At 40.1% G+C, this 16,400-nt stretch overlaps 1 protein-coding gene across 2 annotated transcripts in view; it reads right to left on the bottom strand.

Moving 5' to 3' along the window:
- Positions 1 to 16,393, bottom strand: part of top3a (DNA topoisomerase III alpha) — a 38,349-nt gene extending 21,956 nt beyond the window's left edge. Inside the window, exons 1-7 of one of the 2 annotated variants that reach the window (XM_043711628.1) lie at positions 16,034 to 16,393; positions 7,256 to 7,315; positions 6,086 to 6,159; positions 5,661 to 5,736; positions 5,211 to 5,319; positions 4,425 to 4,568; positions 424 to 594 (exon numbers count right to left, since the gene is read on the bottom strand). In XM_043711628.1, coding sequence (XP_043567563.1) covers positions 424 to 594; positions 4,425 to 4,568; positions 5,211 to 5,319; positions 5,661 to 5,736; positions 6,086 to 6,159; positions 7,256 to 7,315; positions 16,034 to 16,171 — 772 coding nt within the window. In that variant the 5' untranslated portion in view covers positions 16,172 to 16,393. The remainder of the gene's footprint in view (positions 1 to 423; positions 595 to 4,424; positions 4,569 to 5,210; positions 5,320 to 5,660; positions 5,737 to 6,085; positions 6,160 to 7,255; positions 7,316 to 16,033) is intronic. The other variant, XM_043711629.1, reaches the window with a different exon arrangement.
- Positions 16,394 to 16,400: the final 7 nt, after the last annotated feature.

A 16,400-nucleotide genomic window follows, 5' to 3' on the forward strand; every position in this document is an offset into this window, starting at 1 on the left:
AAAATGAACCTGTCATCAAAGGTGTTTACCCAGTAAACCCACCCTTTTCAAATTTGGATACTGTAATTTTCACATTTCTTATTGCTTAACATTTCCTTTGCAGATGCTTATATTTAACCTATTGAAATATCTAACTGCCAATTAATTTACAGCACTAATACTTAATAGTAGCCCTTTAATACATAATGCAAAGCATTGTATTCATAGGAATCTACAAGATTGAATCTTCCCTAAAGCCAGAGACATACTCTAAGGTTCACATATTTCATCTTCAAATTATCACTTTTTACTGTGAGCATGAATGTATTAATCAACTATGTAAGCAGACAGGAGTCAAGCTTGATAACAGTGTCACTCGATAACTACAGAGAGGCTGACATGCACTTCCACTATGGTTCAGAAACATCAACAGCTATAGCATACCTTTGATTTTATAGAATGTTTCTTGAATAAAAGCCTGGATCGCTTTGAAACGCTCAACCACAAAACCCAGAGTGGGAAACTGACAGCTACCATAGCTGATCAGCTGATTTGATAGCACATTTGGGAATATCTTTTGTAGTCTTAAGGTCTGAAACCGGGTGAATGAGGCACCTATACCAACAAAATTACACAAATCAGTCCAAGCAGCACAGCAAAATCAATTTCAAAATACATTATCATCATCTTGCATCATTCGTGACTGAATTACTTGTTCGAACCTCATGCCAGGGGCTGACACGCACAATCTATGCTGATAACTCCGTATAACACTGAATGCACTGCATTGTTAAGAAACTCTGTAAATGCAAAAGGGGACAAGAGAGTTCTCCAGATTATAATTCAATATTTAATATTTAACACCAGCAAAACAAATTATGTTCTACTCACAAACTGCTGATTAAGTTAAGAACGAGGTATTTAAGGATTGGGGAACGGTGGCGGTGGGGAAGGGATGTTACTGTGAGGCACAGCTTACTAGTTATTTTCACAAGGGAAAAAAACATGGCAAACAAACAAAATTAATATGTAGGCCTTTGTCGGGTTCCAAGCGATCGATCATGTTAGAGGACTCTCTAGTCCGAGGTACAGACAGACGGTTCTGTGACCAGCAGCGATAAAAGAGAATTGTGTGTTGCTTCCCTGGTGCCAGGATCAAGGATGTCTAAGACAGGGTGCAGATGTTCTCAAGAGGGAGAGGGGCCAGCAGGAGGTCATTGTACACAGTAGAAGGGAAAAGGTTGAGATCCTGAAGGGAGATTACAGACAGTTAGGCAGGAATTTAAAAAGGAGGTCCTCGAGACTAGTAATATCTGAATTACTCCCGGTTGTACGAGCTAGTGAGGACAGGATTAGGAGGATAGAACAGATGAATGCATGGTGGAAGAGCTGGTGTATGGGAGAAGGATTCACATTTTTGGATCATTGGAAACTGTTTTGGGGTAGAAATGACCTGTGCAAGAAGGACGGATTGCACCTAAATTGGAAGGGGACTAATAAACTGGCAGACAGATTTGCCAGAGCTGCTCGGGAGGATTTAGGTGGACGGATGGGACCCAGGGAGATAGTGAGGAAAGATTTCAATCTGAGACTGATACAGTTGAGAACAAAGGTGAGTCAAACAGTCAGGGCAGGCAGGGACAAAGCAGAGAACAAAGTAGGACTGATAAGTTAAACTGCATTTCTTTCAATGCAAGAGGCCTAACAGTGAAGGCAGATGAACTCAAAGCATGGTTAGGAACATGGGACTGGGATATCATAGCAATTACAGAAACGTGGCTCAGGGATGGACAGGACTGGCAGCTTGAGGTTCCAAATAAAAATGAATACAGGGAGGACAGAAAGAGAAGCAAGACAGCAGGGAGAGTGGCATTTTTGATAAGGGATAGCATTACAGCTGCACTGAGGAGGATATTCCCAGAAATACATCCAGAGAAAGTATTTGGGTGGAGTGGAGAAGTAAGAAAGGGATGATCGCCTTATTGGGATTGTATTATAGACCCCCTAATAGTCAGAGGAAAACTGAGAAACAGATTTGTAAGGAGATCTCAGTTATCTGTAAGAATAATAGCGTGGTTATGGTAGGGGATTTTAAGTTTCCAAACATAGACTGGGACTGCACAGTATTAAGGGTTTAGATGGAATGTGGTTTATTAAGTGTGTACAGGAAAATTTTCTGATTCAATATGCGCATACACCTACTGGAGAAGGTGCAAAACTTGACCTACTCTTGGGAAATAAAGCAGGGCAAGTGACTGAGGTTTCAGTGGGGGAGCACTTGGGGGCCAGTGACCATAATTCTATTAGTTTTAAAATAGTGATGGAAAAGGATAGACCAGATTCAAAAGATGAAGTTCTAAATTGGAGGAAGGCTAACTTTGATGGAATTGGGCAAGAACTTTCAAAATCTGATTGGGGGCAGATGTTTGCAGGTAAAGGGATGGTTGGAAAATGGGAAGCCTTCAGAAATGAGATAATGAGAGTCCAGAGACACTATATTACTGTTAGGGTGAAAGGAAAGGCTGGTAGGTGTAGGGAATGCTGGATGATGAAAGAAATTGAGGGTTTGGTTCAGAAAAAGAAGGAAGCATATGTCAGGTGTAGACAAGATACATGGAATAAATCCTTACAGTATAGAGGCAGGAGGATTCCACTTAAGAGGGAAATCAGGAGGGCACAAATGGAGCATGAGGTAGCTTTGGCAAATAGAATAAGGTGAATCCAAAGGGTTTTTACAAATATGTTAAGGACAAAAGAGTAACTGGGAGAGAATAGGGCCCCTCAAAGGTCAGCAACTTATAGAGATTTATAAAATCGTGAGGGGCATGGATTAGACAAATAAGACAAAATCTCTTCCCTGGGGTGGGGGAGGCCAGAATTAGAGGACAAAGGTTTAGGGTGAGAGGAGAAAGACATAAAACGGACCTAAGGAGCACCTTTTTCATGCAGAGGGTGGTACGTGTATGGAAGGAGCTGCCAGAGGAAGTGGTGGAGGCTAGTATAATTATAACATTTCAAAGTCATCTGGATGGGTATATGAATAGGAAGGGTTTGGCGGGATATGGGCCGGGTGCTGGCAGGAGGGACTAGATTGGGTTGGGATATCTGGTCAGCATGGACGAGTTGGATCGAATGGTCTGTTTCTGTGCTGTACATCTCTATGACTCTAGGTGTACCCCAGAACTCTGTGAGTAGCTAGGGAAGTGATTGCTGGGCCTCTTGCTGATATATTTGTATCATTGATAGTCACAGGTGAGGTGCTGGAAGACTAGAGGTTCACTAACGTGGCGTCACTGTTTAAGAAAGGTGGTAAGGACAAGCCAGGGAACTATAGACCAGTGAGCCTGACATCGGTGGTGGGCAAATTGTTGGAGGGAATCCTGAGGGACAGGATGTGCATGTATTTGGAAAGGCAAGGACAGATTAGGGATCGTCAACATGGCTTTGTGGTGGGAAATCATGTCTCACAAATTTGATTGAGTCTCTTGAAGAAGTAACAAAGAGGATTGATGAGGGCAGAGTGGTAGATATGATCTATATGGACTTTTGTAAGGCGCTCGACAAGGTTCCACATGGGAGACTGGTGAGCAAGGTTAGGTCTCATGAAATACAGGGAGAACTCGCCATTTGGACACAGAACTGGCTCAAAGGTAGAAGACAGAGGGTGATGGTGGAGGATTGGTGCTGGGTCCACTACTTTTTGTCATTTATATAAATGATGTGGATGTGAGCATAAGAGGTACAGTTAGTAAGTTTGCTGAGGACACCAAAATTGGAGGTGTAATGGACAGCAAAGAAGGTTACCTCAGATTACAATGGGATCTTGATCAGAGGGGTCAATGGACTGAGAAGTGGCAGATGGAGATTAATTTAGATAAATGTGAGGTGCTGCATTTTGGGAAAGCAAATCTTAGCAAGACTTATACACTTAATGGTAAGGTCCTAGAGAGTTTTGCTGAACAAAGAGACCTTGGAGTTGCCAGGGTTGGAGGATTTGAACTATAGGGAGAGGTTGAATAGGCTGGGGCTGTTTGCCCTGGTGCATCGGAGGCTGAGGGGTGACCTTATAGAGGTTTATAAAATCATGAGGGGCATCGGTACGATAAATAGACAAAGTCTTTTCCCTGGAGTGGGGGAGTCCAGAACTAGAGGGCATAGGTTTACGGTGAGAGGGGAAAGATATAATAGAGACCTGGGGGGCAACTGTTTCATGCAGAGGGTGGTACGTGTATGGAATGAGCTGCCAGAGGAAGTGGTGGAGGCTAGAATAATTGCAACATTTAAAAGGCATCTGGATGGGAATATGAATAGAAAGGGTTTGGAGGGATATGGGCCAGGTGCTGGCAGGTGGGACTAGATTGGGTTGACATATCTGTCGACATGGACGAGTTGGACCGAAGGGTCTGTTTCCGTGCTGTACATCTGTCTGATTCTATCACTCTTACCTATTCTTAAATCCAGCTCCTGCCTTACATCGACAGCATCACTAATTTTCTGATCAGGTTCTACCAGATTCTCACAGGCTTGTCTGATTGCGCGAGGTGTAATCTCAGAAAATCGAGCTCGCAGCACTTGTATATTCGGCTTTACTGCCAAGGAAAAGACAAGAAATTCTGAGCAACATGCAACAAGACAATAACCTTTTTTAAAAAGAAAACCAGGAGAAAATCATAGCTTCATGCACTCTCAGACTTTGCTAGATGCCAGCATGCCAGAATTTCCCAACAGAGGTCAGCAGTTGATTTCTCATCACCTCAGCGGCACTTTAACATTAACTGCTGTGCTATCCTAGCTAACATCAACATGCTAACATTCTGACATGTAGCCCTCAGGGCTACACCAAATAATGCTACACTCACTAGACTATAGCTGGGCTCCTTAATACAATCACTTCATCAGTTATTTTCTAAATAAATGCTGAGAGATCTGGCACAGATCAGACATTACCACATTATACCACACTGTTCCATTGCCAGGAGCTTCTAGTCTCAACATAGCCAATATGTCCTCATTCTTCATTGTGTTGGTTAGTTTAGGGTAGGGCTGGCAGAGGTCAGAATGTTGTCCACTTTCAAATACAACTGGCCGACAGAGATCCAAAGATCCTGAGCTAAAGAGCAAATGTTCTTTACACTCACCACCCAAAATCAAAACATTACATATAAAATCTTAGTAATTACTGAAAGGCACAATTCACATGGCTAATGCTGTGTATGCCAATGTACACGTACCTGCTTTACACACATGAATGATTTCAAATCCAATGTTTTCCCCTTCACGATCACAGTCAGTCCAAAGGATCAGGGCCTGACATTTCCTCACCTCTCGTTCCAGAGTTCTCTATAAAAAAAACAGAAGCCAAAAATCAACTGCAACATGATTAATTCTTGGTAAAAGAACATCTTTTCATTTACAGATTCAATATTTGAAATTTATATTTTTTATTCATTTTTCTGGTCATGAAAGTGATAATCCAGCTTGAATAAAGCACTTCTTTCTTTCAAATATTTCTCATGAAACACTGCTACAGCAGATGCAGCATCTCAGATACAATGCAAAACACACTCTACACTGTCCCATCAAGAACTCCAAACCTATGTACAGCATAGATCAGATGCAGAGAAAACATGTGCAGCATATGTGCAACATAAATGATCCTGAGCCTTCCTATAACATTATACCTTAATATCCACATAGCGTTCTGGGCAGTACTTCTCCACCTCAGCATCAAAGAGAGTCACAGGATTACAACTGTGCCTATAGATATTAAAAATAAAAGCTTCAATGAGCAACATCCAGACTACCCAACACACATTCTTGAAATCTTTCTGAATTCTGTTTAAAACAAGGATAGAATGATTCTTAGATTCTTCTGAAATTGAGTGAATAAATAAAATTCCCATTATATTTTCTATATATAATGTTCAAACTAGATCAGTTTAGATTGGCACGTAGTTTACAACTTTTATACTGTTCATCCGATCAGTGGATTATGAAAACAGGCTACACATTTATCCAATGCTGCATCAACCCTCTCTCTGGCTGTTGACTGAAGTTGGAAATTAAATGAGTTTTAGCATGAATTTATATTTGAATAAAAACTTACCATTTCTGAAATGGTGATTTGAACTCCAACTCAAGGAGGTGACCTGAGACAGAGGTCATTACTATAGCAACATTCTGTATTTATGGTGGTAAGAAAAGGGAGAGAAAGAGGAAAACTCAAGTAAGCTTTACATATATTTTTGTGTTTTCATTTTAAGTTTTTTCTGGCTCATTCTTGCACAGAGACAATGAAAGAAAAAATACTTTTTCACTTACTTGCTTACGAAAGATAATGAGATTATCATCATGACTTTATCATCATGATTACAAACTCAGCTGAAACAGGAACTGATAATAGCAAGGTGTCTTGTTTCCCTCCATCAGTGGATTAGGCTTTTGAATCTGGCCTTATGGAGCAATACTATTTCGACAAAGAAGTGCACTACACTTCTCATGATAATTTCTTTGAGTAAAGCAGGCATTTGTTTTAAAAACATTCTACTTGCAATTCACAGAACTGTAACACTTCCCTCTCCCTATTCTACTTTTGCCTGTCAAGAGACCATCCCTAATTTTCACAACTTAAGTGCTTGGGAAGGTCAGTTTTATGGTGCCTTTTCTTTTCAACAGTACACTTAAATAACAAAAATGTGAGTTTGCTAGTGGTCTTTCTATTGCCCAAAACCCTCATTTTGAAGAGTTTTCAGGAATTATTACACTCAAAGGGGAGCAGCATACTGAATGTTCAACTATGTGCAAGTGGCAAGCATTAATTGGAAATTCATTTGTGCCCCTATAAATTGGCATGGATTGAAACTGTGGAACTTAGATGAAGAGGCGTGCACATAATATGCAACTCTTGCAGAAAACATTAGTAAGTATTAAGGTTGGCACAAGTTTGATCTTTCATCATTTGGCTTTCGGGTGTATAACAGTACAGACTGTAAGACACTCACTACATGTGACACATTCGTAATGCCTACCAAACTTCAGCATGAGGAGCAATTTGGAAATGGTGTGGCAGAAATAGTTGAAGCAATTCACCACATACAAATCCCATCAAGTCACCCTGTAACTCCTTCGTGTCTGATCAGTCAAATTGTGAGGCATGACAGCAATCTCTCAAATCCTACCTCTCATAACAGATAGCACAGTGAGAAAAGAAGGGATGAGACAAAAGAAAATTCAGTTAAAGTTCTTTTAAGAAAATTTTATGATTCTGAAGACATACCTGACCAATCAGATGATAGTCATACTCATAGATTTTGTTGAATTTTGAAAGTCCTTCTCTCTAGTTGAAGTATAAACAAGAGGATTATGAGAAACAGTATTGGTAAATTCACTTAAACTGAAGTTAAACTATACCAAAGTATCAAAGCACAGTGCTGGACTTGCCCACACACACTGGAGTATCTCCTGGGCCAGATGAGAATTGCCCATACTTTCCTTGCTGCTCTATGATAAATGTTTTATGATAGACTTTGGTAAGTTTTCCCAACAATTTTGTACAAGTGAATGACCAATGGAATATGGTATTTCCATGGTGCAAGACTAGTCAATCAAAACTATAACATGCGAATAATGCCCTGTTTACATCACTTCATTCAACCACAAAAGCTGATCACCCAACTATGCAAAATCTCCAAGATAATGAATTGACACATCAAACTCCTATGTCAATAGCACTTGAACCATTTCAACTAACTTAAAATACATACAGTTGAATGAACAGACCACTTTGAATATGGGGAATAAATCAACTAGCCAAATCAACAAGCAGTGAATGAGACTTCAATACTTGCTGGAGAAACATCCTCTGGGGGCAGCAAAAATGTAACAGCTTCAGCTTTAAGGGAAAAAATATATGTAATGGGAGTTACTGAAGTGGAGGCCAAACAACATTTTTAAAGCTCAAATCCTTGGAACTCTCTTGTTCAAAAGGTGGTGGAAACAAATTCCTTGAAAATTTAAGGCAATGGTGAGGGTAAGATTATAAAGGACAGATGGGAATGTGGAGTCACCAGATCAGCCATGATCTTATTGAGCAAAGGAGCAGGCTCTAGAACAAAATGACCGAGTCATAATGTCATATGTATAAAGGTTCGTTACAATGTCATGGTTTTTGTACCATATTCTCTCTTCGTAAAGCTCAGGATCAGGTATGCATGTTTAACCACGTTCTCAATCTTCCCTGACACTTTCAACTTTTGAGTGCACATCGACCCCCAGATCTCTCTATTTCGCACCCCTTTGTAATTGCACTCTTTTATCATTTTATTGCTCAACACTCACCTAATCATAATATTTCCAACTTCTGTGCTTTCTAAAAATTTGGAAATTGTATCTGATATTGAGAAAGTGTGTAAAGTACGAGCAGGTAGGGAAAGAGTTATGTTTTGGGTTGTGTGAGACAAAGGCTCAAGTGGCGTGACTTGGATCAGATAAGAACTTGCAGTAAACAATGAGGTACTGGAGGCAAGGGGAGTGGGTTAATGAGGTGAAAAAGCATTCATTATGTGAAGCCAGTTAACAAGCTTAATAACGTTCATTGTATAATATCAGATGGCTTAATCTTTACTGTTGATGCTTGCTGATTTTAACGGTCACCCAATCAATATAGATATTGCCATTTTTGGAAGCTGCTCCCTGTAAGTGACTATATATTCCTTATGAATCTGCTGTTCCAGAGAAGACCGAGAACTCATGTCTCTGTGCACATCGGCGATCATGCTCTTTCCCTCCAGAGCCCGGAGGGAAGATGAAGGAGGTCAAGCCATACTGAGTCTCTGACTGTTTGCTTTGACTGATGCGGGGTTAGGGAAACAGGACAACAATATAACAAAGTCTAAGTCATTAATATATATTAGTGGCCTTTGTACCAACCCATGGGATACCCTTTCCTCTTGCCTGAAAGCTACTGTACAATGTTACTCTGTTTCTTGTCACCCAGTCATTTTTTTCCCTTTATGTGTCACTCAATGGGTTTTAACCTGTTGTCAAGCCAATTAAGGAGTTCATAATCACATGCCTCTTGGAAGATCAAGTACACCAGATGTACTGCATTATCCTCATCTACAACAAAAACAGAAATTGCTCAAAAAATTCAGGAGGTCTGGCAGCATCTGTGGAGAGAAGCAAAATTAACGTTTCAGATCCAGTGACTCTTTGGTGGTAGATGCCATTACCAAACAAATATTCCTTATCCTCTCTTATCAGCCTTCCACAGGGACTGTTCCCTCCAGGACTTCCATCCAATTCTCCTTGAACATCTCCCCACAACCCCATGGCACCTTCCCATGCAATCACAGAAGGTGTAACACCTGCTCATTTTCTTTCTTCACTCTTCACTATCCAAGGCCCCAAACACACTTTCCGGGTGAAGCAGGAATATACTTGCACTTCACTCAATCTAGTCTAGTCTATTCACAGGTCACAATGGGAAGACAAAGGGCAGACCAGGCAACTGTTTTGCAGAACACCCATGTTCTGTCCCCAAAAATGACCCTGACCTTCCAATTGCCTGCCATTTCAACATACCAGTGTGTTCCTCAGCCAACATCTCTGTCTTGGGCTTGCTGCAGTGCTCCAGCAAAACTCAGCACAGGCTAAAAGAACTCCTCCTCAGTTTCTGCTTGGAAATTCTGCAGCTTTCTGGGCTCAATGTTGAGTTCAATAATTTTACAGCCTGAGTAATTTATGCCATAAATAAAGTACAACAGTGATGTGTATACCCCCTGCAGTACACCCATATCTTTTACCACAACCCCCGTACACCAGGCCTTATTATCACATGGAAAAAATGATGACTGCAGATGCTGGTGATCAGAGTCGAAAAGTGTGGCACTGGAAAAGCAGAGCAGGTCAGGCAGCATCTGAGGAGCAAGAGATTTCAATAGGGTGGTATCGAGCTGGAGGGTTGGATCTGGTATAAGGTGGGGAGCGGAGAGATGAGGAAACTGGTACATTTTATCATCATATGGACTACTATCACAAACAACTCATTGTCCACATTAGCAGTTATCCATTCTCTCAGACTGACCTTTACCCATTCTTTAAGTCTGCCCAACAGTTCTTCTCTCTCTCTCTCTCTGAACTCCGTCTCCACGTATCGTTTATTCCTTCCCCTCCCCCAACCTCTCGTTTTCAACATATATATCAACCTTTATCTAGCTATAATCAGTTCTGATGAAAAGACAATTGATTCAAAAGGTTAACGGTGCTTTCTCTCCACGGAAGCAGAGCTTTTCCAGCAATTTTGGTTTTTGTTTCTGATTTCCAGTATCCGCAGTTCTTTGGTTTTTTTTGTTTAGTTTTTACTCTCACCTAACCTCTCCATATCCTCATAAAGCTCAATTAAATTAATTAAACACAATCTACCTTAACAAATTTGGTCAAGTGACTTTTAATGCTGTCACAGATTACCTTTTCTAAAGGCATCCCCTCCATTCAGGCTAAGTGAATTGCTGAATTTATCCTTGTACTCTTCCTGAACAAGAGTGCATCATAGTCCCAGCTATGGTAATACTGGACAATGATAACTCTCTAGCACGTTGTACGTGGGATGTGGGCGCATAGGGAACATACCCACATGCACACGTGCACACATAAATTTGCGGGGTGAATTTGTACTTGCAGAATTACATTTTATTTTGCTCAAAAACGGCAGGAATCCATGTAAGATTCTGTTAATCCCTTTTTTAGATTAGAATCAGTCTGAACATTGGAGCACAGACAGCTTTACCAAGGGCACCTCACACCTTCAATGCATTGTCTGGGCCAACATTGCATCTATTTTTAAGTTCACTTCAGAATGTAACGTTAAGGAAGTTCAGGGATTTACATATGAAAGAATTGAAACCAACACACCCATTCTAAAAGATGAGACACTTAAACAATCCAGGTCTTTTTCAATATATAATTTCAGTTACATCACTGTAAACGTTTGCTATAAATTCTGTGTCCTTCAATCTTATTCTCCACAACTACCTGATGAAGGAGCAGCGCTCCAAAAACTAGTACTTCTGAATAAACCTGTTGGGCTGTAACCTGGTTTTGTGTAATTTTTCACTTTGTACACCCCAGTCCAACACCAGCACCTCCAAAATATATAATATTAATCAGCCTTTACCAACCATCTCTGAACCTGAATAGATTCCCCAATTAGTAAGTAACTCATACAGGCAAATTGTAAATAAATCTCACAACCCAGCTGCAGTAATCAGTTTAATATTTTTTATTCTTTTATTAAGTATGGGTACAATTTCTAACTTATTTAGAGCATATAGACCAATTATTTTTACTAACAATTACTAACTTTAAAAAGACAAAAGGACTAACACCTCTTAATTTACGCAAGTAGAGCGGATAAACATCCCATCAGAAGTAGCAGCTAGCATTTAGCACGTTTTAACCAATCTCCTGTTTCCCAAGACAGAAGCCCTTCAAACCTGTGTATGCTGGATAAAAAAATATAACACGATACCAATAGAATTTTAAAATATGTAAGAACTATGTATGAGGGGCTCTTGCACAAACTGTATTTCGGGATTCTATTGCTCAAAATTGTGCTCTGATTGCTGAATAAAATCTATTTTCACCACTCATTGATTTCAGTTGTTATTTGAACACGATCCCACAACTCTAACCATTATCTCATTAAAACCAGACCATTGTCCACATACAGTTTTGCTTGCCATTTTTCATGCAAATTTACACGACTCAAATTAGCCATCCTCTGGTCAAGTTTCTTTTTACTTGCTAGTTGTTCTTTTTGTTACAACACAGAGGTGAACCCCTCTGTTAACTAAACCAAACACCCAGAAAAGCTCACCTCGCCTCATAATCTGTTAAAATATGAGTGACAGAGAACTTCCAAAAGCCACTGTTCAAAGAAAATAACATCAATTTTTTTTTAACTAAAGTGAACATTAAACAAGTATTCACAACTCTAAGCACCCCATTCTCTTAACTACTTATGATCTGCCTCCAACTCTATCACAATATGCTGTTCCAATAAGATACTTAATAAAATTACAACAACTTAATTTCAAAACCATACAGTCTCTGAGTTCTTCTGTGTCTTCACTTTTCCAGTTGCAGATCTTCTTGGGTCGTCTTCCTTCTTGTTATTGTCAGTATGTTTCACATGAAAGGGAATCTTTGATGGAAAGTGTTTTCTAATTTCTTTGAGAGCAACATACAAGATGGGTAATTAGCTCTTCAGTTTCTCTCTCCGCAGCAGTTGCTCTCTGACCAATTTTCAAAATGGATGTCGGTTGCTCACTGAGCTGAAAGGCTAGTTTTCAGACATTACATCACCACACTAGGTAACACCATCAGTGAGTCTCCAAATGAAGCTCATTGATGATGTTACCTTCATCTGGAGGCTCACTGATGGTGATGAAACGTCTGAAAACTAATCTTCCAGCTCAGTGAGCAAACATGCATCCAGAACCTCAACCTGAGCTACAAATCTTCCCAAAATGCTAGTTTTCAAAATGTCCACATTCTTATATCCCCAACATCGGATCGCCTCATTGAATTTATTGTTTTGCCAACATCAAACCAAACTCGATTGGGTTTTTCAAATTGTCGTCAAAACAGGAACCAAAACTCAGGTAATCCATTTCACAGCCAAATGTTACATATTTTCAATTTTCCAGTACACTTTGGTACTGCCATCAGGTGCTTGTAAACTCTCAGTTCAGGACAGCATTCTCTCGCTCTTAAATGCACAATACACGCTTTAAGCTTTATAACATTTTCCATAGATTTATCATAAGTCAGAGGTTAATTGTAATTATCCTCTATATGTTCCCCTGCAGAGATCTTAATCGATCTATTTCCCAGAACCAGATGCAACAATTCATCTTGTTATCACCATATTCCCATACTGTTAGCTGTGTCTGCCACTCATTAAATTTACTACATTTTGTGCATTAATGTACAAATATAATAAGCCTAATTTAGATTTAAATTCATCCTTCTTGCTCTAATTCTACCTAATCTATAATAATCCGTCTGTTTGGATTATTCAGTTTAAGGGCACATTTGTTGGGGAATAGTTCCCTGGTGTACAGAAATATGTGAGGCATTTAGAAAATGGGAGTGTTTGGTGCATGTGCAAATACCAAATACTGTATAACAATGGCAGTAGCAGTGAAGTGAGAGCATTCCTGGAAAACACATGTAGGAGGTTGAGAGAGCCAAATAGTTTCTGGAAGATTTGGAAGAGGATTGATAAGAGTGTTGGGATGTCATGGGACGAATGACATGACACAAAATTAAGACCAGCATTTATACTGTGCTTTTCACAACAACCAAAACCACTTTTTCAGCCTTTAAGCATGTTTTAAGAGTAGTAATAATCTCAGAAATGTAGCAGCTAAATTTTGCAAAGCATCCTCCCACAGTAATAATCAGCAGATACATTGTTTTCGTAATGATAAATATTGGCCAGGTCACCAGGATTAATTTAATTTACCTACTGCCCTTCGAAATAGTGCTATGGAATCTTTTATAAATACATCCATCAGTTAAACAGATAAAGTCTCCATTTAATACCAAACATAAAAGACAACATGAAACTCTCAACAGTGCAGACTCCTTCAGTATTGTCAGCCTTGATTTATCACCTCGACAAATGAGACTCAGAGTCAAGGATACTACCAACTTAGTCATGATATGGAGGCGGAATGGGGTGAACAAAGTTGAAAATCACACAACACCAAGTTATAGTCCAACAGGTTTATTTGGAAGCACTAGCTTTCAGAGCACTGCTCCTTCATCAGCTGGCTGTGGGGCAGAGTCATAAGACACAGAATTTATGGCAAAAGATTACAGTGTCATGCGACTGAAATTATATATTGAACAAACCTAGATTTTTGTGAAGTCTTCCATATTTTAGAATGGGTTGCAGGTTTCGGTTCATTAATATGTAAAGCCCAAACTTCTTTTAAGTCACATTTTCAAGATAGCTTAAGGTATAACTTAAGCGCAGACAATGCATTAACAGTGTGAGAGTCTGTCTGTAACCCAATCTTGAATCAGACTGGTTCTATTTCCAAAGTAGGAATTCATAAAATGCTACATGGATTGACTGCCTGCAAATTATATGCTTTTTAAGCAAAACAGAATGTGTCTGCAAATTCAGCACACAACAATTACCAGACAGGGAACACTTCAGCTGTCAGGGACATTCGGCCTTGGTTACCATCCTCCAAGACGGACTTCGGTATATGCAACAATGCAGAATGGCCAAGCAGAGGCTTGTAGCCAAGTGCGGTACCCAGGAGGATGGCCTCAACCGGGACCTTGGGTTCATGTCACACTACAGGTAACCCCTATTACACAATATACTCACACATACACACACTCACGCAGACCCTCTCTCATACACCCTCTCACAGGCTTATACTTTGTTATACTCACGCACATACGCACACACACACACTCTCATGCACGCGCACACACATTTGCATAATTGTATTGACAGAGACATTCAATTTTGCTCAAAAAGCATACAATCTGCAGGCAGTCAATCCATGCTACATTTTGTAAAATCTTACTTTGAAAATAGAACCAGTCTGACTCAAGATTGGGATACAGACAGACTCTAATCTTGCACTTTTAATTGTTTGACCTGAGATATCATTTTTTAAAAAAACTATAAGCTATCTTGAGAATGTGATTTAGAAGTAGTTCTGGGATTTACATATTAATGAACTGAAACCTGCAACCCATTCTAAAATATGGAAGACTTAACAGCAATCTAGGTTTGTTTGATATATTGTTTCAGTTGGATGCCACTGTAATCTTTTGCTCTAAATTCTGTGTCTAATGATTCTGATCCACAGCTACCTGATGTGGGAGCTGCACTCTGAAAGCTCCCAAATAAACCTGTTGGACTATAAGCTGGTGTTGTGTGATTTTTAACTATGACCAACTTAATCAGAATTGACATTTTGGTGAGCACGAGAAGAATGAACAGCATAGGAGAGCAGATGAGGTGATGGAATTGGTGAAATATAGCAAAATGGCAGGGACAATTATTTAATATTAATTATTCAGAATTAAAAATCACAACACCAGGTTATAGTCCAACAGGTTTAATTGGAAGCACTAGCTTTAGGAGTGCTGCTCCTTCATCAGGTGGTTGTGGAGTACACACTTGTAAGACACAGAATTTATAGCAAAAGTTTAGCGTGATGTAACTGAGAATGTAATTTTTAAAAAACGTTTTGCGATTTACATATGAAAGAAGTGAAACTAACATGGTAATTCTAACAAACAACTAAAGTATTTTTCAACATATAATTTCAGTTACATCACACTGTAAACTTTTACTATAAATTCTGTCTTACAACTGTGTACTCCACAACCACCTGATGAAGGAGCAGCATTCCAAAAGCTAGTGCTTCCAATTAAACCTGTTGGACTATAACCTGGTGTTGGCTGATTTTTAACTTTGTACACCCCAGTTCAACACCAGCATTTCCAAATCACAATTATGTAGAAAAGTGGTAAAGTGAAGAGTCACTCGATTTCAAAGAAAAGGATTTTGAAAAGCTGGCAGGCGATAAATACAAATCAGGATTTCTTCGATATAGGTTTGATACCGTACAGTACTATACCCTCCAGAGTTTCCACAGTCTAACTTCAAAGGACAAAACACAACACAAACTTAGATCAAAGGAGGTGCTATATCCGAAACCAGGACTTCGTAATGGGCCAGAATAGATGCTTTGGAACAAAAACAGAAATTGGCTGGAGAAACCAGCAGGCCTGAAGTTGAGTCACTGGACTCGAAACGTTGACTCTTGTTTCTCTCTCCACCGATACTGCCACACCAGCTGAGTTCCTCCAGCAATTTCTTTTTTGTGTTTCAGATCTCCAGCATCCACATTTCTTTGATTTATAATGATAGTTACGAAGGCTGTTCATGGACGGTGAATGTGACATGTGACAAGCGACGTATTTCACGGAACATGTTAATGTTTATCCCCCTCACCCTTCGGAAGCGACCGCCCGACATGATCTCCGCGATGCTTTTGGCCGCGTCGTTTTTCTCAGCTACACACAAAACTTGGCGAGCCTGTAGCAGCCGCCCCACCGCGCTGCTCATCGTCCTGGTCAACACCGATTTCATACCGAGCTGGAGTGAGGCATCTTCGCCGGCACGGATCCCATCACGATGGCGCCCTCCACCACCAACTTAGCGCCATTCCCGATACCGCCCAGGCGCATGCGTTACAGCGCGAGGCGAACGGAGTCGCCCGCTCGTCCGGACGTTAACGGTTCCAACTGTCGCAAGTTTAAAAGTTGTTCTTGTCTCAGTGCTGCCAGATGTGTAGCATGATTATACCGTTTTGTAAGGT

Source organism: Chiloscyllium plagiosum, chromosome 21 (assembly GCF_004010195.1).
Source record: "Chiloscyllium plagiosum isolate BGI_BamShark_2017 chromosome 21, ASM401019v2, whole genome shotgun sequence".
NCBI classification, from domain to species: Eukaryota; Metazoa; Chordata; class Chondrichthyes; order Orectolobiformes; family Hemiscylliidae; genus Chiloscyllium; species Chiloscyllium plagiosum.